The sequence below is a fragment of the Protopterus annectens genome, chromosome 7.part0 (assembly GCF_019279795.1).
Source record: "Protopterus annectens isolate FY-2018-M chromosome 7.part0, PAN1.0, whole genome shotgun sequence".
Lineage (NCBI taxonomy): Eukaryota > Metazoa > Chordata > Ceratodontiformes > Protopteridae > Protopterus > Protopterus annectens.
In genome coordinates, this window is record NC_056739.1 from 1,183,733,807 (window position 1) to 1,183,759,622 (window position 25,816).

General features: G+C 40.9%; 1 protein-coding gene across 4 annotated transcripts in view; it reads right to left on the reverse strand.

The window, feature by feature from the left end:
* TM6SF1 (transmembrane 6 superfamily member 1) overlaps window positions 1-25,816 on the reverse strand; it is a 1,348,214-nt gene that overhangs the window by 146,236 nt on the left and 1,176,162 nt on the right. For all 4 annotated transcript variants that reach the window (XM_044077795.1, XM_044077793.1, XM_044077792.1 and 1 more), the window contains exon 8: window positions 12,668-12,760. In XM_044077795.1, coding sequence (XP_043933730.1) covers window positions 12,668-12,760 — 93 coding nt within the window. The remainder of the gene's footprint in view (window positions 1-12,667; window positions 12,761-25,816) is intronic.

Consider the following 25,816-nt stretch of genomic DNA (forward strand, 5'->3'; position numbering starts at 1 on the left):
GGGTGAATATCTCGGCTAATTTTTTCAACTGGTATTTTATACACGGAAGAGTATGGCCAGTTATATTTTGGCATTGGTTTTATATTTGGTCATAAATTTGGATCCTTACTTTTGAGATATTTACAGATAAATACAATATGTTTGCTTGTAGAGACAGGATGTTATGGAGAAAGACAGGCTGGGTAGAGGTTGATATTATTTGTCAGGATTGGTTAATTTCCTAAGTATTTGAAAGAGGTAGATTTGATAATAGATGATGAAGGCTAGCAGAGTGAGGAAGAATAATAAAATAATCTGAGTTAGGAGCATTTTATTTAACTTGGATTTTATCTTTGTTGCAAATTAGGATTAGAAAATATTTGGAGTGTGTAGATCGGAGTGTGTGATATTTATTTATTTATTTATTTTACATTTGTTGACCGGGCTAGTCTAACTGGATATATGTCCATTTTCAGTAGAGGCCCGGGGAGAAAAGCTCTAAGCATAAGCAGTGACAAAGATTACAATATACAGTAATAGTCAAAATAAATTACAGGACATTGTTACATTGAGGTTGACATAAGTTATATAGGTTAACACTAAGATCAAATACTGAGAGCAATAATTTGAGAGAGAGCAATCAAAAAAATAAAAAAATATATTAAGCTGTAAAAATTTCTTATATATATATATATATATATATATATATTTTTTTTTTTTTTTTTTTTTTTTTACAGGTATGTGACATAGAACACTAGAGTATAGAAGTGTAAGGAGAGCAAACAGGGGAAAGAGATAACAGTCAGGGTATATCAGTCAGAGTTAGAGCAGGGACAAAGCCAGTGAGTTTTAAGATATTCTTTAAGATGCTTTTTAAAGAGATGAGTGGAAGCAAGAGATGAAAGTTCACTAGGAAGCTGGTTCCAGTTTTTTCCTACTGTGTTGGTGAAAAGTGAGTCCCCAGGTTTGTTGTTAGATTTAATAGTGGAGACTAGAATTTTGTTAGCTGAGTGTAGAGTTGCAAGATTTTTGTACGGGGTAATCAGATTAGTAAGGATTGGGGTATTATTAGGGTGATAAAGGATCTTTTGGGTGATAAGTTGTTGACAAAGTAGTAGGTTCTGCAGTTCTAACCATCCCAGTTGTTTGAGGTTGTGACAGTGGTGAGTTCTGAAAGGGGTGCCAGTGGCAAATCTGGCTATGTTATTATAACTAGTAGAAAGTTTGGTGAGGTTGTTTCTAGAGAGGTTGGTATATATCGCAGAAGCATAGAAAAGGGTAGAGATCAGGTGAGTCTGGGCAATAGTGATTCTGGCTGAAGGGGTAAGGAAGGGTTTGATTCTGTAAAGGGTGCCTAGTTTTTTGTTGACAGACTTTATTGTAGCATTGATATGGTCATCATAGCTAAGGTTATCAACTGTTACTCCCAGTAGACGGGTTGTAGTGTCAGGGGATATGTTAGTTCCATTGTTAGAGGTTACTGTGAAGTGTGGATGAGGTGACTTATGAGTAGGAGCAAAGAGCAATAATTTTGTTTTTTTGGGGTTTAAAAGGAGACAGTGTTGCATAAACCAATTTTCAACACTGTTAAATACTGTTAGAGTGAGGGACTGGAGAGAGGTTATGGACTTGGCTGAACAAATTAAAGTTGAGTCATCTGCATATTGTATGCAGGTGCCTTGAGGAATTTTGGTATGTAGATCATTAATAAACAATGAAAAGAGAAGGGGTCCTAATATAGAGCCTTGTGGTACTCCAATGTTTATAGGGAAGGAAGTAGAAAGATTATTATCCCAAAGTACTGCTTGCTGTCTGTTTTCAAGATAGGATTTAAACCAATGTAGTGCTTGTGTGTCGAGTGATTGTGCTTTTAGTATGTCAATAAGCATGTTATGGTTCACCATATCGAAGGCTTTTGAGAGGTCAATAAACAGTGCAGAGGAGAAAGTATTATTGTTACGATTTTTGTTTATGGAGTTGGATATACCTTTAAGAAGCTTTCCAGTCAGCAGGCACATGCATATAAGAACTGAGCACATGCAAGCAAGAGTGCCATTTTTGTAGTGAACAGTCAAGATGTAAGTATGCATGTGTGTGTTAGTCAGTCAGTGCAAGTTTAATGACCCTGCTATCCACCCTGCTTTTGTGAATAATAAAGCAATAAAGTACTTAAACACCCAGCCTCATCGTCTTATTCAAGTACACAAGACGAGTGACATGGTGTCAGAATGGGATCCAGAATCAAAACCATGAAGCACACAGTTAAAGTTGAATAACCCCTACTGCTCAAATGACTTGCAAACAGGTCAGAAATGAATTTCAGGTACTAAAAGTCACTTAAAAGATTTTTTAGTCAATAAATATAAAACAAAATACTCAGAATGCTCAAAACAAATTTCTAATTAAAGGAAATGTCCGAAACTGCGGCATATTGATACAACATTCAAAATAATTACGAAAACATTTGAAAACATCCAAATCGCATAAAATGTACAAAAAAGAGAAAACTACCATATTTTTTGATATGTGCTACTTTTTCACAATAACTAAAGCTATTTGAAGTATCCAAAGTGTGCAGTGCAAAGTGTTGGCAAGTGCATGCACTATTACAGTACAATTATTTTGCAAAGTACAGCCATTTCAAAGAATATTTTGCAAAGTACAGTCTTTCAAAGAGTTTACTGTGCATTTGAATCTTATTACAAGTTCCTGGTGTATGTGCATGTTTGCAAATAATTACAAGGGCCATATTTGCATTGTGTTTAAGCATAATTTGTTGGCATTGCAGAAGTATTTAACAGACCAAGTCCGCTTGTGTTTGATAACAATACTGCAGGAAATTGGAGTGTGCTTGTGCAAGAGTATGACATTTTCATACAGTCTGCTTTTTCTCTCAAAGACGAACAAACAAAGGCATTTATTCTGCTTAATTTAGCTGGTTCACAGGCCATTGGAAAGTTAGCGTTCATTTGTGTATGAACCTACTGTGTATGCAGGGGAGGGGGAAAACTGTCATACAGTGGTACCAGCTGAAACAAGGGAAGACCCTGAGTGTTTAAAGTGTAAATTTAGAGAAATGTGTAACCCCCAAATGAATATTACAATAGAAAGACACTTATTTTTCACAAGGGCTCAAAAGCCTGGTGAAACATGATGGCAATTTTTACTTCTGAAGTGTTACAATGTAGCAAGGGTCTATATATTGTGATATGTTTTACACCACATGATGGTAGTGTCATACTTGACTATATAAAACTACTCAAACTAAAACCATGCTCATCTTCAGCTGATGACCTTCCAAGCGAGTGCCTAAAAATGGCAGCCAGCAATATTGCCTATCCTGTCTCAATCCTCGCAAACAGGTCTATCCAGGAATCCCACATTCCCTCTCTCTGGAAAAAGTCACACATCGCCCCTCTGAACAAATGAGGAAATTCAACAGACAAACTTTAGACCTATAGCAATCTTATCTCCCATCACCAAAATACTTACAAAATGTATTCAAAAACAATTTCTAGACTATCCCCTGCAGAAAGAAATTCGAACCCCTACACAATAATGGCTTCTGCACTTCCCATACTATTAGCACTGCCCTTCTAACCTACATAGATACTGTCAATAAAGCTACAGATAATGGCAAACTAGTCTTCTTATTTCTAGACTTGCCTAAAGATTTTGATACAAGTTTGTCACAGCAAACTCCTACTTCAGTTGTTCTCACTAGATCTCTCTCAGCACTCTCTTCTGTCATTCAAAAACTACCTGTCCAGTAGGTATAAGTCAGTAAAATGGCACTCCAATTTATCTCCTTACCTCCCAGTCTCCACTGGTGTACCAGAAGGCTCTATCCTTGGTCCCCTCCTCTAACATTTTCACCAACACCCTCTATACTTCCACACACGCCATCATAATACAATACGCAGAAGATTCCACTCTCATTTGCACATCTGACAACATGGTATACCTCCAAAATATAACTCAGGAAGCTTTAACAGCCACTAAAACATGGTTTTGTAACTCAACTCATGCTCAACCCAGAAAAGACCAGGTTAATACTTTTTTCACCAAATCCCTCTCTAGTGAAAAAAAAAAAGAAGTTATGTACTCACCATTATGTTCCAAGTGTGTTGTTCATCTCCGCCTTCAGTCTTACCAAGATGGGTTCAAATCTGATCTTCAGATCTGACTCGGCCTTTTATGTAAGCTCGAGGTTTTCCACTAGCTCGTGGCTAAACCCTATCCCAGCATGCCCTAGGAACTTCTCCCAGATCTTGTTTGCAGTCGTAATAATAAGAAAAAATTACTTTTATAATATCTCAGAATGCAGTCAAGAAGGTCAGAGAACAATGATGTCCCATTGTATCAACTCAGTCTTCCAGGAGTACAAATTGGCTGGGGGAAAGGAGGGTGGGATGTAAGAATGAAGGCGGAGATGGACAACACACATGGAACGTTATGCTGAGTACATAACTTCATGTGTTGTTGTGCAATCTCACCTTCATTCTTTCCAGGATGGGACAGTGTCCCTAGCACCATTTTTCTTGGGTGGCGCAAGGGAGAATATTCTTCAGAATCGTGGAGCCAAAAGAAGCCCTGTTCCTGGAGGCCAAATCGACTTTTTAATGAGTGATAAAGGTATGTGGTTTTGCCCATGTCGCTGCAGCACAAATGGTATCAATTGGTAGTCTAGCTAGAAAGGTGGAAGAGGTTCCAAAAGCTCTTGTAGAGTGAGCTTTAACCTTCTGGGGGAGATCTCTGCTTTGAGATTTACAGAAGTAGATTATGCAATCTGAAAGCTATTTTGATAGTGTCACTTTAGAAACTGAGGTACCTTTCTTTGAATCCGAGAAAGATATAAATACTTGGTCAGATTTTCTGAAGTTCTTAGTCCTGTGTAAATAGAAGTGTAATTGCCTATGCATATCTAGCTGAAGCAACATATATTCCGCCTTATTCTCGTAATTTGGGTAAAATACTGGAAGCTCTATAGATTGGTTCAAATTAGATTCTGAGCAAACTTTTAGCAAAAAGGAAGAGCTTGTTCTTAAGGATACCCTATCCTTGTGGAAAAGCAAATAGTGGGGCTTTATTGATAAGGCCTGTAGCTCTGACACCCTTCTGGCAGAGGTAACAGCTACCAAGAGAATAGTTTTCTATGTCAAAAACTTGAGTAAGCAATATGATGTTGGCTCAAAAGGGAGAAAAATTAAACTGGATAGGACAAAACTGAAGTCCCATGGTGCCAGGGGGTCTCTGATACAAGGTCGTAGTAATAGAGTACCTTGTAGGAACACTTTGCTCAGCCTATAAGACATTACATTGAGACAAGATTCACCAATATGGAAACAAGAAATCGCTGCTAGTTGGACTCTTATCGTAGCTGCAGCTGCACCCTCATCGAATAATTTTGCTAGAAACTCTAGAACGGAAGTGATTGGGGCAGTAAAGGGATAAATATAGTTATGAGAAGCCCATAAACAGAATCTTTTCCATTTGCTTCAATATATCTTTCTTGTTGACGCTTTATGAGAAGATATTGGTATATATTTAACTGATGACTAGAAGGTAAGAAACCTGGCTATGATTGGAATCAGAGCAGCCAAGCTGTCAATTTAAGGGTCTGAAAGAAACGGTGGAGCATTCCTGACACGCGAGTCAAAAGGTCTGGAACTGGGTCCAGAATGCAAGGCTCCTTGTGAAGATTAGGCCAGAGGAAGAACCAGATCAGATAGGAGTAGGCCAGTATGGGGTGATGAGAATTAAGTCCCTTCCCAAGCAACTGGCTTTCTGGAGAACTTTGGGTATCAAGGGAAAGGGAGGAAAAGCATAGAGGAGACCTGAGGGCCAATCGTGGACAAGTGCATCCCTTGATGACTCCCCAGAGGGGGGATAAAGGCAAAGCAGCTGGTACATTTGGCATTCATGGATGTTGCAAAGAGGTCGCAGCAAGGCTGGCCTCACTTGCGGAAAATCTTTTCTGCCACTTCCTGTTTTAGGGACCACTTGTGAGGCATAAGAATCGCTCTGCTGAGCCTGTCCGCTATCACGTTGGTTTTCCCAGGGATAACAGTTGCTATCAGAAAATGTTGGGAGGAGGTCGCCCATTGCCATACTCTCAGGGCCTCTTGACAAAGGGGATAAGATCTGTTTCCACCTTGTTTGTTTATGACATGTCTGTCTGTATTGCAATAATTCTCAGTGGAAGAGAGTCCTGGAATGTATGCAATGCTAGAAGCACTGCTCTCATCCCTAGCACACTGATGTGCAAATGGGCCTCTTGATCCTGCCAGGTGCCTTGGACAGTCTTTCTCAGATAATGCCCCCCCCCCCGACTCTATCTGAGAAGTGTCAGTGGTCACTGTGACCGATGATTGGGGAAAAACAAATGGTCGACCTAGCGACACCTGAGTGGAGTAAAGCCACCAACAAAGGTCTTTCATGCAAGTTTCTGTTATTATTTTGTGGGACATCGGTAATTCCTGCATCGACCACTGAGTGGACAGTAGTCACTGGAGAATTCTCATGTGTAGATGTGCTAATGGGACCAAAGTTATTGCTGCTGCCATGGTCCCCAAGACTTTCAGGACTAATCTTGCTTGAGCTTTATCTTTGCAGGAAGACTTGAGGTCTGGCGTTGAAGAACTTGGACTCTTTCTGGAGGAAGTCTGGCCATAATAATTGTTGAATCCAATTCTGCTCCTATAAATACTACATGTTGAGAAGGCAGAAAGGCAGACTTCTCATAGTTTATTGTAATTCCTAGGCAACAACAGAGCTGCAAGGTGGTGTTTCTTGCCTTTATTAGTAGATGCTTGGTGGTGGTGGTTAGGAGCCAGTCATCTGAGTATGGAAACACCCAGAATCCTAGGCATCTCAAGTGAGCCGCGACTACTGCCATACATTTGGTGAACACTCTGGTGGTTGTAGTGAGTCCAAAGGGCAGAGCTCAAAACTGGTAGAGACTGGCTCCCAGCCAAAAGCGCAGGTGTCTCCTGGATCACCTGTCCATTTTTATGTGGTAGTACGCATCCTGGAGATCAAGCACATTCACTTGTCTTGTCCCAGAAAAGGGAGTATCGACTACAGTGTTACCATCCAGAACTTGGGCTTTTATACTGATCTGTTTAGATTGCCAAGATCCAAAACTGGTCTCCAGTCCCCTGTCTTCTTTGGAACTAAAAAGAATCCTGAGCAAGTTCCAGATCCTATTTGGTCTGCGGGCACTGGTTGGATGACTTTTGTCTAGCAACTTTCGAATTTCTGGAGCTGCCTGATTTCTTTGACTGGGTGGAACATCTAGAATCTTTTTATGATTGGGGGGAGGGAATGGAGTAACCTCTGGATATGATGTTTTGCACCCATTTGTCTTTTATTTGTTGCCAGGTTTCTGGGTACAAAGATAAGCAACTCCCGGCTGCCTCCAGAGGTGGACAGGCAGCCCTCCTTTCAGGAGCACTGGAAGGGCTTACCCAAAGAAAGATTCTCTGTCGCTCTTATTCTGTGGACCCCCCCCCCCCCTGCCTAGTGGTCGGCATCTTTCAATACCACTTCCCCTTCTGCCCCTGGGGAAAGATTCACCACGTGTCCTAGAAACCTTCTGAGATTTTCGAAACCACATTTTTCCACTTCTTTTCTGACCTTTGGAATATGGTCTGTTAGGTAGGGAAAAATGGATTCCTACCGCAGACAGAATCTTTCCTTCCTGTTCACACTTGGCTAGTGTCTCTGAGGCCAAAGAGAGATAAGCCATTGAATGGGGCATTCAAAAAGGAAGATTTAAAGGTTCCGCAAAGTCACACAAACACATCCAGGAATGTCTCCTTAAGGAAATTCCTGAACCCACTGCTCTAATCGCTCCATCTGCTGCATAAGAGATCAGCCTCATGAAGGAGCTGACGACTGAATTTAAGGTAGAGAGCTGAGAGGAGACTATCTGCAACCCCATCAGCTACCAAACCTTGGAGAGCATCTCCTAGCTCTTTCAGGAGGTCTCTCTTTAATCTTGTAAAATGTGTAAGGCAGTTCAGCAATCTGATGGCAAAAGTCGCTGAAGAAAAAATGCACTTTCCATATCTGTCCATCATATGAGACTTTGGTGGATGAACAGAAGAAGATATGTCTGAGAGTTCCTTCTTGGTGGCTGCCGCTACCACCATAGCATGTACACTAGGACACCCTTGGTCAGAAAAATTTTGTCAGCTGGGGACTTAAGAAACATATCTGGCCTCCTGGGAACAGGTTCCACTGATTCTGGAGATTCCCACACCTTTCGAGAAACTAGGTCTATCAGTTTGTTGAAATGTGGAGAAACCCAAGTGGAGGAAGGTTGAGATCCAAAAGCCTTTAGGAGTACGGACTCCTCTGCTGAAGGGTTTGTGGGCTGCCAGCCACCTCTCTGTTTAAGTATTTCTAGGATGTCTCCAAAGGGGACCTTATCAGAAGGTGACCATGTGGGGGACCCCTCAGCTTCATCAAGGTCCATATCAGAAGTGATGGACTTTTGTGGGGAATCTAAATGTTTCCTCTTGCATAACTTCTTCTGAAGGACCTCCTCAGAGGGTTACTCTGGAGAGGTTTCAGAAGATTGGGGGGGTGCCCTGTGGGGCATCCTGAGGCCTAGGATTTCTGCGTCCCTGTGGAAGCAAGGATACAGAGGCAGACATTGGTGCTTTAGGGGGAAGAACATCCGGAGATGGCAGTGAAATTGTCTGTGGAGACAGTACTCTTCTCATTACCTCAAAGGTCCCCTGCCCCTGATCAGAGGAAATCCCTGGATCCAAAGAAGTCAAGGGAATTCCCAGAACCAAGGACGATGGGCCCGAGGCTGAGGTAGGAGCAGAGCTCACCCGAGCTGATGCCCCGAGATGCAAGACTGGATCCAACAACTGCCCAATCTGACTCACCACTCTGGACCCAACTGGAGAGCATCAGCACCTAGACTCGCCACTCTGGATCCAACTGGAGAGCATCAGCACCTAGACTCCTTAAGTTCCGATGGAGCCGAGAACATCAGAGCAATGGTTAAGCCCAAAGATGCTAATATAGGTCTCGGCTCTGAAGTTTCCACTAGTAAAAGTTCCGGACATTCAGACTCCGAAGTCGGAGAAAGTACAGTTTTGTACCTACCATAAATGTAGATGTCCGATAGGTATGCATCTGCAGTCCTCACATATGGGTTGTCATCAGCCGACGCCGGACCCAGACTTTGGAATCCGGCCGACCGAAGGGCTGCCTGAGGCAGGACAACCCATATGTGAGGACTGCAGATGCATCGTTGAAGGACATCGGATCGGAGGAGGAATTGGAGCAGAAGGGGAGGATGCAGTCGGATCAGAATCCCTCAAGGTTGGATCCGATAATAATTTGCCCAGCACTGGAGTTCTTAATAGCCTTTGTACCACTCAATCCACATCATTGTCAGACAGGCTCCAGTCCAGGGGGCTGGAGATTTAGAAGGCTGCAGAATGGGTGACGAGGGTCGGACAGAATGGCTCTGAATTTCAAATTCCTTTGGCGCCAAAACCAATTATGTTGGGGCTGATGACTTTTCGGATCTGGTGATCTTCAGATCTGAAGATGAAACTTTTGCCATTTTTTTAGATGGCTCTGATGGAACGCTAGAAGAAGATCTCTTCTCTGTTTTGTCAGACTTTGAGGAAGGAGACTTTTGTGATTTAGAAGAACCCGGATATTCTTGAATAACCTCTGAGAAGGGGGGGGATCTTTAACAATCCTCTCAATATAAACTTGTTCTTCCTCTCCAGGAGAGCTCTATGGTTAAAAGAATGGCAAAGAGACCAAGACTCCTGGAGATGGACAGCTCCCAGACAATAGACACAGATTGTGTGTGTGTCAGTCAATGACATTTTTTGTCCACAATCCTCGCATTTCTTAAAACCAGATGGTTTTGAATCCTTGGAAGATATTTTTGAAGGAAAAAAAATGTATATATTATTATTTTTTTTTTAACAACAAATGCTAACAAAAAGAGAAGGTTTTCAAAGGGAGGCACAGCCCTCTAAGTTAAACAGACTACGCGCAAAGGACGAAAGGGAAAAGAAAGGAGAAAGCCCTCTAACAAAAAAGAGCTAAGGGGGAGACAGTCCTCTAATTTTAATGAACTGTCAGAAACAACAGGATTTCAAATAGATATGAGAGAAAGAGCCCTCTAACTTAAACGGGCTATAGAAGTTTACGGAAAGCATGGGAGAGGGAGAATAAGGCCCAATGAAAGATGACGGCCAACCAGCAGGAAAAACACACAAAAGAGGCAGAGTATACTATTTAGCACAACAAACTACAACTATGTAACCCTAGTATAACAAATACAGCAAAGATTTAAACAGTGAGAGGTAAATAAAGATTATACTTAGCCAGAGCTAGCAGAACAAGCACCTGATCTTCTTTCGTGGCAAACGAGATCTGGGAGACATTCCTAGGTCATGCTGGAATAAAGTTTAGCAATGAGCTAGTGGAAGACCTTGAGCTTGCATATTAGGCCGAGTCGGATCAGGGGATCAGATCCAAACACATCCTAGTAAGAATGAAGGCAAGATCTGACAACACATCAAAATTTAAAGTCAAGTCCTCTCTCTTGATAAAACAACCACTGAAGTCACTTCTCATACTAAACTACTAGGGGTGATACTGGATGATAATCTAACATTTAACCTGCATATACAAAATTGCATAAAAAAAAATTATCAAAACTAGGGATGCTATACACAGCCAAAAACTTTCTCACTGATGCAACTAAAACTGCACTTGGCACTTCTTATCTCTTCTCCATTCTTCTTTATGGTGCTCCCATCCTTAGCGACCTCCAGGCTTCACAAAAATTAAAACTTGAACAATACTATAACAAAGTTGTTAAATTTGCAGCACATTCAGAACCCACCACTGTGTAGTACTGAATAGCCTAAATTGGTTAGAACCATCACATCAACTAACATGCACACAACGTCTTACTACCTATAAAAATATCCAGCATCTATCGGACTGTCCAGCACTAAAACATATTTGACACAACTATGCTCCCAGTTGGTCACTGAGATCCAGTGACCAAAAACTCCTGTCTACAGACCTAGCAAATCTGTTTGGCATTGTCTATACTTGTACACGGTTGCTAAGGCCTGGGACTCCTTACCCATATCCATCAGGTCTATACCCTCCCTCGTATCTTTCAAAACCACTCTGAAAGACTTCCTAGCTAAAATATGGCTTTGTTCTTGCTCAAACCCAGGATAAACTATATCCCTAAATGTGAACAAGTACCTTTTTCATTCCTTACACCTCCTTGCTCTCTGTTTTTCACTTACTTCCTTACTATCTAATTCTCTTCCCTGACTTTCTCTCTAAATATATCATAAGCCTGTCTTTCCCTCACTTCATACTGCAATTCCTGTTTGTATTAGACTAACCTACATTTAATTTCTTTACAAACTGTCTAAAATTTCTCTAAATAAAAACTGATTGTCATATACCTTGTATCGATTCTTAGCCAAAATTTTTATATTATGTCTAATTTGTTATAATTATTTAAACTGCATATGTTTTTTATTTTTGAAGATTGTATAACTTGTTCTTCTTTTGGCTTTTCCCGGTAAGGGGTCGCCGCAGCGGAACTCCAGTCCACTGATTGGCAGTAGATTTTCATGGTGCCGAGGTGCCAGCCCAACGCCCAACCTTCAACAAAGGCACGCCCATTCACGCATGTCTTTCGAACGCCACCCGACCGCGGAGAGAACATGCAGACTCCACAGAGAAGGCGCTCCAGCCGAGAATCGAATGGGAGAACCTCTTGCTGTGAGGCGAATATGCTACCGCTGCACCACTGTTTTTAAAATGTTTTGTAATAATTTGGAGCTTTCTCATCAGGCCTCTGCTGAAAACGGGCTTCTACCCAGTCAGACTTTCCCGGTAATCAAATATCAATAAATAAATAGACATAATACTGAAGTCACATTCTGTGTAGAAGAATACATAGGTGCTGCATGAGAAGATAAAAGGATATTTTGAACAGTCTGGCATAGAAAACCATTTATTGTTTAATGAAATGGTTTTGGCTGTACAATGGTTTGGATGAAATCATATTCAGAGTTCCTGTTTTTGACAAGTAGAAAAAAAATGTGAACAAAAATGTTGGTAATGAAGTGGAAAAAGGCAAACTTGTAATCAATTGTATTGTGCTGGGACTAATTGAAAACTTAGAATGTGACAACTGGAATTAAATGTAGAAATAACTAACCACAGATGAATAAAAGAATGGTTCACCATACATACAGATTGCAGTCTGTGTTACAAGATTCACTTATTTTTATCAATAAAGCATGTTTCTTGTAAAAAAAAAAAAAGTATAACAATAATTCAAACTATAGACAAATTACATTACATTCATTGCCATCAAAATAAGAGTAGGAAGGGGTTTAACAGAACTTTCAGAAAAAGAAAAAAAAAATTCTCAGAACACCCTTCTAAAACGTGTCAGTAACTATTAGGATGTGAAATAACTTAGACCAGATGAATAAACAAAATGAAAAAGAAGTGATATAACCCTGCTCTTTATATTCAACATATTATAAATGGATAACACACTAACAGCCTTCAGTACACAAATTGTTCAGCTGAACACTTATGGACAGCACTTTGCATTTAGACACTACAACCTTATCAAAAAGCACAAGCTTACCTGAAGTTTAGGATAAGCTGCAGGATCCTTCAGGTATGGCTCTTGAAGCTGAACATATTGCCGGCAAAGTTCTGTAGGACAATCTAATGCAATCTAAATAAAAACAGTAATAATGATAAATGGATGCAACATCAACTGGTGGCCAACAATCACAGTACACTGCTCTTTCCTGTCTGAAAATGTTGCCAGTCTATAACCATATTTAGCTCTGTCTACCAGCACAACTAAACCAGAATGTTGATTCCTCTCTGGCATTCCTTCATTTCTTTTCCCTGTCTTTAATCTGTGATTTCAGATTGCAGGGATAAAGACTAGGCAACCAGTTGACAACAGTCATCATGCCATTATTGGAGCACCTAAATTCCCGGAGGACAATGTAAACCACTGCTGGAACAGAAGTTTAGGGTTACACAGGACTAAACTTCAGCCTGCTAAATAGCACATGAGAAACAGCATAGAAAGCTAGCATCAAGTGACTGTACTGGTACAGCTTTAACAGATGTCAAACAGAGAAAAAGAAAAGTATGCCACCCTGCATCATAAGAACAACAAAGTACATGATAATAAGGCTCCAGCTCAAATAATGGATTTGGTTAGGAGAGTCATAACAAAAAACAAAAGGGTATACAGAAACATAAAAATGATTATGTGGAAGTCACAAAAAAGGCAAATACCTCTATGAAGGCCAAACAGACCTACAAAAAGTAGTCCGAGAGGGAAATGTACAGACAAATTAACCGTTTTATAGATTTACTATAGAATGTGGGTAGACACAACTAGACATCAGAGTACTGGAAAATGGAGGCAAAATACTATGAGATCATTCGGTATAAGGTCTTCACCTCTGTATTTACAATGGAGAATGAAGGCAGGGCACCAGCCTGGAAGGTTAAATAGGGATGGATGGAGACAAATTGGGGAATGAACAGGAAAAAAGGAACTCTTTTATACTGTAGACAGGAGTCTATATTAGAAGATTGAAAGAGCTGAACAGCGAACGATGACAACGTTGAAAAGACCAGACCTCGAAGTGCTTTTTGTCAGATCGTGGTACAGTGAAGATTGGAATATTTGCCTTTCCTCACTGTAGTGCGATCTCGGAGTTGGTATATATATTTAGCGGGGGCAGCCCCCACAATAGCAAGTTCGAGGTCAGATCTTTTCGATGTTGTAGCATTCGCTATTCAGATCTTTCGGTCTTCTAATATAGACCTGTAGGCAGCCATATAAAGTGCCTCACTGAGTACTTAAAATGTTGTCAGTAATGCTTGCCAAACTACTGGCTAAACTATATCATTTCTATAAAATGCAGTGATGCCATTTGACTGAAGAATGGCATCAGTGGTACCCTGACACAAAGCTGAGTGGTTACTAAAGGCCTGTTAATCTTACCTCTGTGCAGAAAGAGTCACAGAAATGTTCTGCAAGGCAAGATGGGAAGTTCCACAATGCTATTGGTTTTAAGAGTTCAGGAACAGTAAAACTGCATACAGCAGAGACTTTGCTAGCCCCACCTTAATCCAGTTCTGTGACTGGGACTGATAAATGAAATCTTGTGATGTTGTATATTTGCATTAAAGCAAGATCTACAGCAAACTGACTAAAAGGAGGTTGGCATAGATGATAACTGGTTATAGGGTCAGGGTCCAAGACAGTGAGGCAGACATAAAACTGGTAAAGATATCAAAATCAGAGAGTAGTACCAAAAAGGTAAGACATACGGGAAAAGGACAGTGGGGTATCATAGAGCTCATTGCTGGGACATTTGTGTTAGGCCTCACACATCCTGCTGAGACTAAGCTAGGAGCAATGGCTTCGGGTGATCATAATGGAACAAGTGTGGAGCACATATACACCCTACAAGATAATACTAAGAAGCACAGCATTAAAGTATAATTTAGCTAAACCTTTTGTTATTATGATTAAATGAGAAGTCGGTGGTGAACTATTTCATAACTTGACCTGGCAGGAAAGCTAAAAATATGGCCAATACATTATGCAAATAGTAGTAGTGCAGTGGAATACAACATGGTAAATTATAAAGTTACACCAGAAAATTCTGAACTTAAGCCAACAAATGACCATAACATGGTAAGAATGGAAAAACTGAAATGTTTTCGGATGGTGGAACCTTCCACCTATTTGAAACCAGCCATACCCCTACCGTAGGTATCTGCAGCAAGCATTTTTATTCATTCCTCTTCTTCTCTTGTCTCACAGACAATCACAGTTTTTGCCACTTGCTCTTCAGATGACTTTCCAACTATTACAGTAGTGATGTTCGGTGGAGAAACTCTAGCTGATCTCAAATACTATTCATGGCGAGATAAGTAAAGTCAGCTTGCTGCTATATAATGACTGTAAGGACTACGAAGCGGAGACCGTGAAGACAATGAAATTACATGCAGATGCTACTGGAAAACTAAAAAAAATGACCTGCAAGAGAAATACAAATCTGTGTAGACTTAGTTGGAAAAATGAAAGGAAGGGAAAGAAAGTGGCCATAGAAAGAATGCTCAAATTATTGGAGCACCTAAAAAAGGGCAAGACTGAATGTCCTATGTGAAAGGAAAGTTGGTGGAATGGACTGGTTTACACACTTGGCAGATGAAGGCCAAGCAGGCTCAATCACATACTGTTTGCATTAGCACAACTAAGAACAAATGTCCATTGCATATTCTGATTTGATTTGAGACTTAAAGATAAGGCTTTGTTATTGATGTGGAAGCACAGGAAACTGATTAAAGTTGGTGATTAGCAAGTGTTTTTGGTAATGACTACCGCTCGTATACAAGGATAGACAGCATACGGCTTCTGCTTGCAATGATAGGCTGCAGAAAGAGAAAGCTTACATTTGTATTGTATTACCTGGCAGTGTTTCAATGTTGTTCTTCTCCAAACAGGATTCAAGACACTTCACTGATGTGAAGAAAGCCTTAAGAATGATGAAAGAGTAAATATCAAAAGATGGAAAGGAAGTGAGCTAAACAGAGAATGCTGCAGGGAGAGGACAAGGATCCAAAAGAAATAAGGAAGTGCTGCTTGCAGCATTCAGAAACCTAAACAATTTAGTAGATGTGTGTGAAAGAAAGATATGGGAACTTTTAACACAGCTATGCTGCAAAACGGTCGGTAGTTGCACTAGCAGGAATTGTAAGTATTATCCTAGTAATTGCATATTTCTGTAAAGATCCTAGCGACTATATGCAGGGGATATTGATATTACCTAAGTATATGGTAATTTAGCTATAACTGGGAATCCTGGTTAACCTGGTAGCGTGTGTGTGTGTGCACGAGTTACCTAGTATATTTAGTTGACTCAATCTAGCTGGACTAAGTATGGAATCTGTGTAAAACACTCTAGCTGTGTTTAGAGATTAAGCGACCAGTGCTTTTGCTCATTTGCTGTCTATTTTTACAAACTGAAACATGGTTTATATGCTCGCTGGAGCATTACATTTCAACTGAGGCCATAACAGCGTAGCATTTTACGGCGTCTGCTCACTGTGACACACAACTTGTTTGTTTAGATAACATAAGTCTGTACAGTTCTTGTTAAATGATTAAGTTACGAAAGTGGTACTAATAGGAGTGCTGTAAATAAGTAATAGAGCATTTTATCTCTGTTCTCAAAGCTGAAATATAACGTTCTCTAACGCTATACATAGCCTATAGATGTGAGATATTTAACTGATGCGTAGGCATGCTCTATGATTATTTAGCCTGGAATCGAGTTTGTAACTGTCTTGAGTCTCTGCTGTATAGATTTTCAGTTAACAACGACAAATCCTGATGTATGTACATGTGTTGTTTTATCTCCATCCAGGTGCTAACCATTTTGTTCGCCTCTAGCGAACATAAGCAAGTCCCCAACTAAGAATATATCGCTCCCTCCAAGCAACAAGTACAACAAAACTACGGCGCACAGTAGGAATAAAATAGCCCCTCACAGAAGAACATTTGAAAAGGTCTTAAACTTAATTAACAACAACTCCAATATTAATTGTAAACCAATCTTTAGAACTACTAGTATACTGGGTTCAGAACGCGGCAGTATTCATCCACGCTAAACCCCCAGGAACAACCCCCATTGTAACTACTACTACTGCTAAAAATTGAAAGTCCCTGTAAATTCTAAACTTAAAATTGTAAGAGGCTGGTGTTAAACCACAGGAAAAATTTGGAGAAATTACCATCTTGTCGTTTGACTTGTTACTTGCCACTAAATAGTAGGGAGCTGGATAAACCCCGCTCCGCTCGCCCTCGCTACGCTCGGGCTCGCTCCGCGCCCCTCCCTGCCCCCAAATCCCACCCGCCCCCAGTACAGCTAAATTTATACCTAACAAACCACACCCCCACTTCTCTTCTCTAGCCAATCAATCCGACCTTAAAATCCCCACCCACTTCTCTCCCAATTTCTTCTAGCTAACCCTCTTATATCTTAACAATTTATACAATCAATCCCAAATAGAAAATGAAGGCAACAACAACCATTACAAGTAAGCCAATGCTAATAATTCTATCCTGTACTCTACTACTTATTATCAAACTATATCTAATAACTAGATATGAAGACCAGGGCCTATCAGGTTTTTTCTACCCCAGAGGCCAAACTAGTACCAACTCATCCCGAAGCCATAATAAACCTAACACATTCCATCTGCCCAGTAAAATATACCACCCCAATCACCATAACCCCCTGCAAATTAAACAAAAGCACCCCAAATACAAACATGAATTCAAACTACTTCTGAAGCTTATGAGACTACGAGACTATCTAAAAAAAAATACAACCATAGATGGGGATATCCATCCCAACCCAGGCCCCACAGCCACACAAATTGCTAACAGTCTACCAGCTACCCAACCAAACTCTCTTCAAATATACCACTTAAACATAAGAAGTATAAATAATAAGATACATAACTTGCATGCCCTAATAGCAATGTACCACCCGGATATAATGTGTCTAACTGAAACCTGGCTAAAACAAGGGACCAAAGACAATGAGATAATGCCACCAAGCTTTAATATATATAGAGCAGATCGTACTACAAAAAAAGGAGGCGGCATTGCGGTGCTCTATAAGAGCACACTGGATGTCACTATTAACTCTCCTCAACCACCCCAGATCTCGAATGCTGAAATACTTGCACTAAAACTACAAATAAACAAAGACAAAAGTATTAATCTAATTGTGATCTATATTCCCCCCGGGAATAACTCTGACACCCTAGAACATATCCTCAGCTGGCTATCAATTAACTATCCTCAAGAAACCATTATTCTAGGAGATGTCAATATAGACTGGAAGCAATGCTCCTCAGAAGTCAACCCTACCCACATCAACTTACAGGGATACAGTCAGTTAGTATCTTCCCCCACCAGAGTAGGTAATAATAATCAAAAAGAGAGCATCCTAGACTGGATACTCATCAACAGTCATACCCAAACATATATGGCCGGGACCCTTCCAAACGATCTTAGCGACCACCTCATTACCTATATTATGAAAAAGAAGATAATAAACTCCACCCTGCCTATGTATAGGCCAGTCAGAAATAAGAGGCACTTTGACCACACTAAATTCCTGTTGGAACTTAAATCCTTTAACTGGGCACCCCTTAAGCATCTCCCCCTAGAGGAGGCTGTACATCTTTTTAATAGGACATTCCTAGCTATACTTGAGGCCCACGGCCAAATAACATCAATCAGAATAAAACAAATGTTGCACCCTGGTTAACAAAAATACTATAGCACTAATAAAAGTAGAAACAAAACATGGAACACCTGGCGTAAACGAAATCAACCCCAGACCGCATAAAATTTCAACAACTTAGAAACGAGACCAAAAAGCAACTCTATCTGATAAAAACTACTATTGCCAACTCCAAAATAAACACCAAAACAACCCTCAAAAATTCTGGACAGGATTAAATAATCTACTCCACCCAGGTAAATCCTCTACCCCTACCCCAAAAACACTAAGTGACAAAACACCTGAAGACGTAGCAAATTCCTTTAACAATTTCTTTACTGATACTATACAATCCTTAGCTAACCAACTACCATCCACCAACTCCAGTAAAGCGGAAAACTTACAAAAGTCACAATCGACCTTCAAATTCCAACCTGTCCCTACTGCAAATATATGTTCCTTACTGAAGAAACTTAAGCCAACCACTCTCTCTGCAGACCTTCTCCCTGCTGAATACTTGCAAATAGCAGCAGATGTCATAGCATATTCTATCTCAATACTAATCAATAGAACCATAGCAGAATCCACTATCCCATCTATATGGAAAGTATCCCATGTCATTCCCCTCCATAAAGGAGGCCTATCAACTGAACTATCAAATTATAGGCCCATAGCTATACTGTCACCATTGGCCAAAATCATGGAGAAATGTATACACAAACAACTCCTTCACTACCTTACCATGAACAAATTACTAACGGATACACAACACGGTTTTAGACCCCACCATAGTACAACCACTGCACTTCTCTCTTTCACCGATACTATCAATCACTATCGAAATGACAAAAAAATATCTTCAGCACTATTTCTTGACCTATCGAAGGCCTTCGATATGGTGAACCACCAGCTACTACATCAAACACTAGAAAATCTCCAACTAGACAAATTAGCTCTAGATTGGTTTCATGGTTATCTCTCTGATAGGAAACAAGCCGTACTTTGGCATTCTAAACTTTCCAACCTCCTACCTAATACCATAGGAGTGCCCCAAGGATCCATATTGGGGCCTCTTCTGTTTACTATCTTCATAAATGACCTGTATAAAGCCATCCCTGAAGCAACCTGCATTCAATATGCAGATGACTCGACATTAGTCTGTGCTGATACTAATCCTGACAACCTATTATCCAAAACCCAAGCATGTTTCAGGACAGTAGAAAACTGGCTATTAGGACGTAAATTGATCCTTAATCCAAACAAAACCAAATTACTACTCTTTCAACCCAATCAAAAGTCCACACCTATATCATTTTCTATCCAATCCAAAAATGGGACTGTCATCTCTCCAGACTCCTATACCAAACTATTAGGAGTTTGCATAGATAACAGACTTAGATTTGATATCCATATTAATCAGACCATCAAAACCGTTAACAAAAAACTTGGGTCTTTATACCGGATCAAATCTTTTCTAACTCCAATAGCGAAAGTAACTATGGCCCGCTCACATCTTCTCTCTTCCCTCCTATATGCCTCCCCTATACTCACTAATCTCAAAACAACGGAACTAAACAAACTAACACGCTGCTATAATCAAATTGCCAGATTTGCAACGGAAATGCCCTATAGAACACACCATTGTGTCAACCTAAGAAAATTAGGCTGGCTAGAATTCACCAACCTCCTACAGCAGACCCAACTTATGGAAGCATTTAAAATCCTGAACCAACAGGACAAAACTCCAGCCCTGAATAACTTAATAAGACCCTATAACAATCTCAGTAGTTTGCGTTCCTCTAATAAGCTTCTAGTTCAAACAGTCAAAGCAAACAATGTAGGTGGGGATTCACTTTTTAGCAATGCCATTGGCAAAATATGGAACTCTCTCCCTACTAGCCTTTCTTTCACTTCCTCCCTATCTGTTTTCAAAAAAAGGTTAAATCAACATCTAAAGTTAAATTGGCTCTGCCAGTGCTCAAGTCCTGACTAATCCTCTCTCATACAAGTATAGAAACTTCCCTAGATTCAGCCCCTCGCTCTCACTTCTTCCTCTCTCCTCTTAACTGAAATGGATAGTCTGGATGGAGTATCAGTATACCAGAAGCAGTATTAATAGTTATGTATCCTATATATTGTTTAAGATCAACGTAATTTACTGTACTAAATCTCCTCTATAGCATTTTTCAAGTGTAGGAAACGTATTTGTTTTGTTTTGTTTTGTACCATAGTTCTATGCATTGTCTATTTTTTACCTCGATCTACTATATCTATGCATTATATTCTCTCACTGTGGAGCTTTTCTCCCCGGGCCTCCGCTGAAAATGGACATGTATCCAGTCGGACTTTCCCGGTCAACAAATGTAAAATAAAAATAAAATAAAATAAATAAAATAAAATAATAAAACCATAAAGCTATAAGCAGTATTAGAAAAAATGCTGGGTAACTAAAGGAAAAAGGGTCTTGGTGTATTTACAGGATTGCTGAAACCACCTCACCTGTTGAGTAAATCATATGTAATAAGCACATAACTGAGAATGTTTGCTTTTCAGTTTGGATAGTGCATTCTATATGACTTGCGGGATGGGGAATAGTTCTCAACTCTTGGGAGAAGAGTATTGTAACCTGGAGTTTGAACGGCTTAACCAAATCCAGTTAAAAATATTTACTTATTAAAGAGAGGTTAAACCATGGATAGTAGCTCTGTAAGAGACATATTTGGAAAACAAACAACAAGATTCATTACTCAGATACTGGACATAGGTTCATGGGTAGGTACTAGGCTATTGGCCCTAGGGCCAATATAAGCCTTGCCAAACGGTACCCTGGCTTTTGCCACCCAAGAAAATTATTTTCCTGTGCCCCTGTCAAGCAGAGCCACAGAAGTGATCCCCGGGTGAATTTCCTATCTCCCATCCAATCATTAAGATTTTTCTTGAAGAGTGCTAATGAGGAACTTTGTTTGATACAGATAGGTAGTTTGTTCCAGAGTATGGGAAGTCTCTGGGACAGGAATCTATCCCTCCAGCATGTTCTGTTTATTGTAGTGACAAGGTTTAGGTCCCTAGAGCATGTAACTCGGAGGGATTGGGATTTCTTTACGTGGAGCATGTCCAACAGCTCTGGGTTTGACACAGCTTTGTATGTTAGGCAGAGCTCACCTCTGAGTAGGTGATATGTGACAGAGTAAAGCTGGAGTTTTTTTGAGATGATCTGCGTAGGGCATCTGTTTGAGGCAGGCAATCCTCTCTGTGAAGTATTTCTGTGGCCTTTCCAGTTGTTGTGGATGTCTTATGAGGTACATACCAAAAGAGGTGTTGTACTCTATAGTGGGTCTAATCAGTGATGAGCAGAGGGGAACAATGACCTCTTTTTTCCTGGATGAGAAACCTTTTGTGATGAGGTGTGCCACGTAGAAGGATTTCCTGACTACTGTGGCGATGTGATTATCAAAGGAGAGACTACTGTCCACCTGTGTCCCAAGGTCTCATCACACTTTCCGTGTTAAGTAGACTACCGCCCATGTGGTAGTTCATGGGTACAGAGTTTTTACCAAAAGGGATGACAATGCACTTTTTGGCACTATGCTTGAGGCCATGGCTTTGAAACCAGGCATCTGTCTCAGTGAGGCCCTTTTGTAGGATGTCCACATCTTTAGGAGTTTTGATTATGGCTCCTAGTTTGCAGTTATCTGCGAACTTTATTAGCCAAAGACCTTCTCTGTTAGCCTGTACTTCAGAGAAGTAGATACCAAACAGGAGAGGACCTAGGACTGAACCCTGTGGTACTCCACTTGCCACTGGTCTGAAGTTGGATTTAGAGTCTGCTACCTTCACAGTGTGGGTTCTGTCAGCGAGCCATTTGGCAACCCATCTTGTGACATACGGATTTATACCTAGTTTAGTGAGTTTATCTATAATTCCAGAGTGGGGGATGGTGTTGAAAGCCTTGGCGAGATCTAGATAGGCTGTGTGAACCACGTTACCCTTATCTATGGCTTTGGGTGACCACTTCAAAGAAGTCTATCAGGTTTAGGAGACATGATCTGCCTTTTACAAACCTGAACTATGTAGGGTTCAGAGTTTGGAGATTACCAATGTCATTGTTTATAAGTTCCATGATGATACATTCCATAGCCTTGTAGACCAGGCTCGTCAGGCTAATGGGGCGGTAGTTCCTGGGGTCCGTGGTGGCTCCCCCTTTGTAGAGTGGGATAATCGTTGCTGTGCACCATTCAGTGGGCACAAAGCCTGAGGTAAGGCTATGACTGAACATGATACTTAGGTGGGGTACCAGTTCGTTCTGTAGTTCATGTAGAGCGCAGCCTGGGATGTTGTCAGGTCCCATGTATGCTGTGTTCTTGGCTTTGGAGAGTGTGTTTTTTACCTGTGCAGCCATGATTACAGGAACTTTGCATTCTTCTGGTATAGAGATGGGCCCTTTAGGGGATGAGAGAGGGGTAAAGTTAGCACTGAACCTATCTGCCAGGATGTTGGCAATATCAGTTGGTTCTGTATATTTAGTGCCATTGTGCTGTAACTCAGAGCAGATCTGAGTGCTGCCATTTAGATTTTTGACATAGCTATAGAATGCTTTGTGGTTGTGTTTAGAATCAGTGGCGATTTTGATTTCGTAACTAGCTTTGGAAGATTTTATGAGGGATCTCAGCTTCTTACTGAGGCTGACCACGAAGTTCCTCCAGTCAAGGGATTTTACGCTTTTTTGCAACAGTTTCTTTCTTCTGTTTTAGAGTTTGTTTATAGCAGGGGACCACCAGATTGGCTTCCTTTTTTTGGAGGATAGCATCTTGGTTCTGTTAGGGATTGCACGATCCATGCACTTGTGTAAGTGCTTATAAAGCGCAACTGTATAGGATTCAGCAGTCGTACCTCTACTGTCAGTCAGCATGGGTGTCGTAAAGTTTGCCACTTCTGTCTTAAGAAGCATGACGTTGGCTTTGGAGAAATTTTTTTACGGTGGTTTCCCTAATGGGGGGTGGGGGTGGGAAGTGGATGTCTAGGGTGATTTGCTTGTGGTCGGATCTGACCAACGAGGAACTGACCTCTGGTGTGGAACACCGGTCGCCCATGTTGGTAATGACCAGGTCAGGGATATTGCTGCCCCTGGTGGGGGTGTGGATAAGTTGATCCAAGGCATTGGAATTTATGAATTCCAGAAAACGTTGAGCACAACAGTTGGTACATGAGTAGTTTTCCCAGTTAATGGTGGGGTAGTTGAAATCGCCCATTATTACGGGTTAGGTTGTACCTTAATATTTTCCAGTGTATCAAGAAATGAGGAGCGGGAATCCTGGGGCATGGTGGGGGATCTGTAGCAAGCTACAATTTGGATTGCGGCCTTGCCCAGAGTTGGTTGCACTTGGATAAACTCGGATGCATTATGCTGAGCAACTAGCCTGGAGGTGTGTAAATCCTTAATGAATATGGACACGCCTCCGCCTTTAGTGCTTCGGTCCAGGTTAGGTGGCTGAAAGGTGTGGTATGAATTATAGCCTGGTAATGCAGGGGTGCTCTCTGGAGCCTTGAACCAGGTCTCTGCCACTGCACAGATGTCGATGTTCTCCACTTTAAGGAGTGCCTTGAGTGAGTGCATTTTGAGGTTTAGACTTCTAGCATTAAGTAGCATTACCCTCAGATTTTGCTTGCTTGTACCTGTTAAGGTGGTGAATTTGTCATTTGAATCTTGCCTAAAAAAGGCACTATAGTGGTGGCAAGAGCCTTAGCCAGTATCCGGAATCCCAAGGGAGACAGGTGCAGGCCATCTCTGGCAAAGCATCGTGGTTTATCGATCATGTCATCCCAGGCAGACAGATACTGGATCCCCTTAGAATGACACCAGAAACTTAGCCAATTGTTGAAGTCAATCATTTTTTATCCTTGTACTGTGGTATCATTCTGGGTGATGGCAGGATGCTACTCAGGGCTAGGGACATACCTACCTGGGATACAACATCGGACAGCTCCTCCATGTCTCTTTTCATGTAGTCCAGGGAGGTATGTCTAAGGTCATTCACACCAACATGGACAATGACAGAGTCATATTTGTACTTGCTGTGGAGTGACCTGAGTGCATGCGTTATGTGGCGGATCCTGGCACCTGACAGGCAGCTGACAGTATCTTTCTCCTTGTTTAGCCTGGTGAGTGGAACATCAGTGTGCCTGACTATAGAGTCATCTATGACTAGAGTGTGTTGGGTACGTTGTTATGCCATATGGGCTGTGGTTGAGGGGCACACTGAGTTTGTGGGCTATGTGTCATTTAGGTTGTGTTGGGGGTGCAGGTTGCTTGCGTTTCTGCTTTGGAGGTCCCTGTTGCTTGGGTAGATTTTTTTTGAGAGGCTCTGCGAATGTAGGGGTTGTTTTGTATTTCTGTGTGTGTGTTTTGGTGGTGTAGGTTTTGAGGGACTATGTGATGAGTGTGGTGTGGTGCAAGTGTTTACCTTCTCCTCTTGACTGTCTACTCCAGTCTTGGGTGAAGAGAGCTTTGCTTCCAGTTTGGCTATATAAGTGCATCTCTCACAGGTTGTAGTGTTGTGTGGTAGGAGGAGAGAGTTGTCTGTGTACATGAGGCAATTGCTGCATTGCCCCAAGATAAGTAGTCGTCTCTTCTTTTCAAGCGGCTAAGAAGAGTGGGTTTATATTACTGATGTCAAGGCCCCAACCTCTTCCACCTGAAGATTTGTTAGCAAATGCTATAATCATTATGTGAAGGTGAACAACTGCATGGGTGCAGCCATGGTGACAATAAAAAGGGTCTACATCCTTTCTGGAACTATGGAGGGGGTTGATAAAGAGTATAATAGCATTCCAGGATTCTAACTGCATTATCTATATTTACAGACTGGAATGCTGTGACCAGTTTAACAACAGAGGTTAGAGAAGGCCCTAAAATGTCATTAGTTCCCTGGCTGGGTAATATGGAGGTGGTTAAATGGCTTACTTCAGTTTCTAATATTGCTAAACTCTGCATAATATACATATTACTCACCTAGGTATAAGTCATGATCCCAAACAGGTAAGATAAATAGAACAACTGAATATGTTTACTTAGTTTAATAGATTAAAGTGTATTCAACAGTGGTTTCTGACCATGCTTACCTAGAATGTAATATGGAAACGATAGTACCTTAAAGTTTAGAGAAGCACTGAAGGTTTTCTACTTGGTTTTTGAAGTCTGAAACATTTGTTGATTGGTGTAAGGTGTAATGAACACGTACTACAGTCTCATTATCTGCACTGCATATGCAAATTTGTGTGTGACAATACATGCTTTTAAATCTACACTGCTGACACCAAATACAGGAGAGATGGCTTTCTTTAAAAAAGTGTATGGCAAGTGTGCACTGCTACCCCTGAGAACAGCCAAAACCTGCCATATCCGAATAAGCTTTATGCTGTACGGCTACAGATTAAAGTTATAATCACTGACT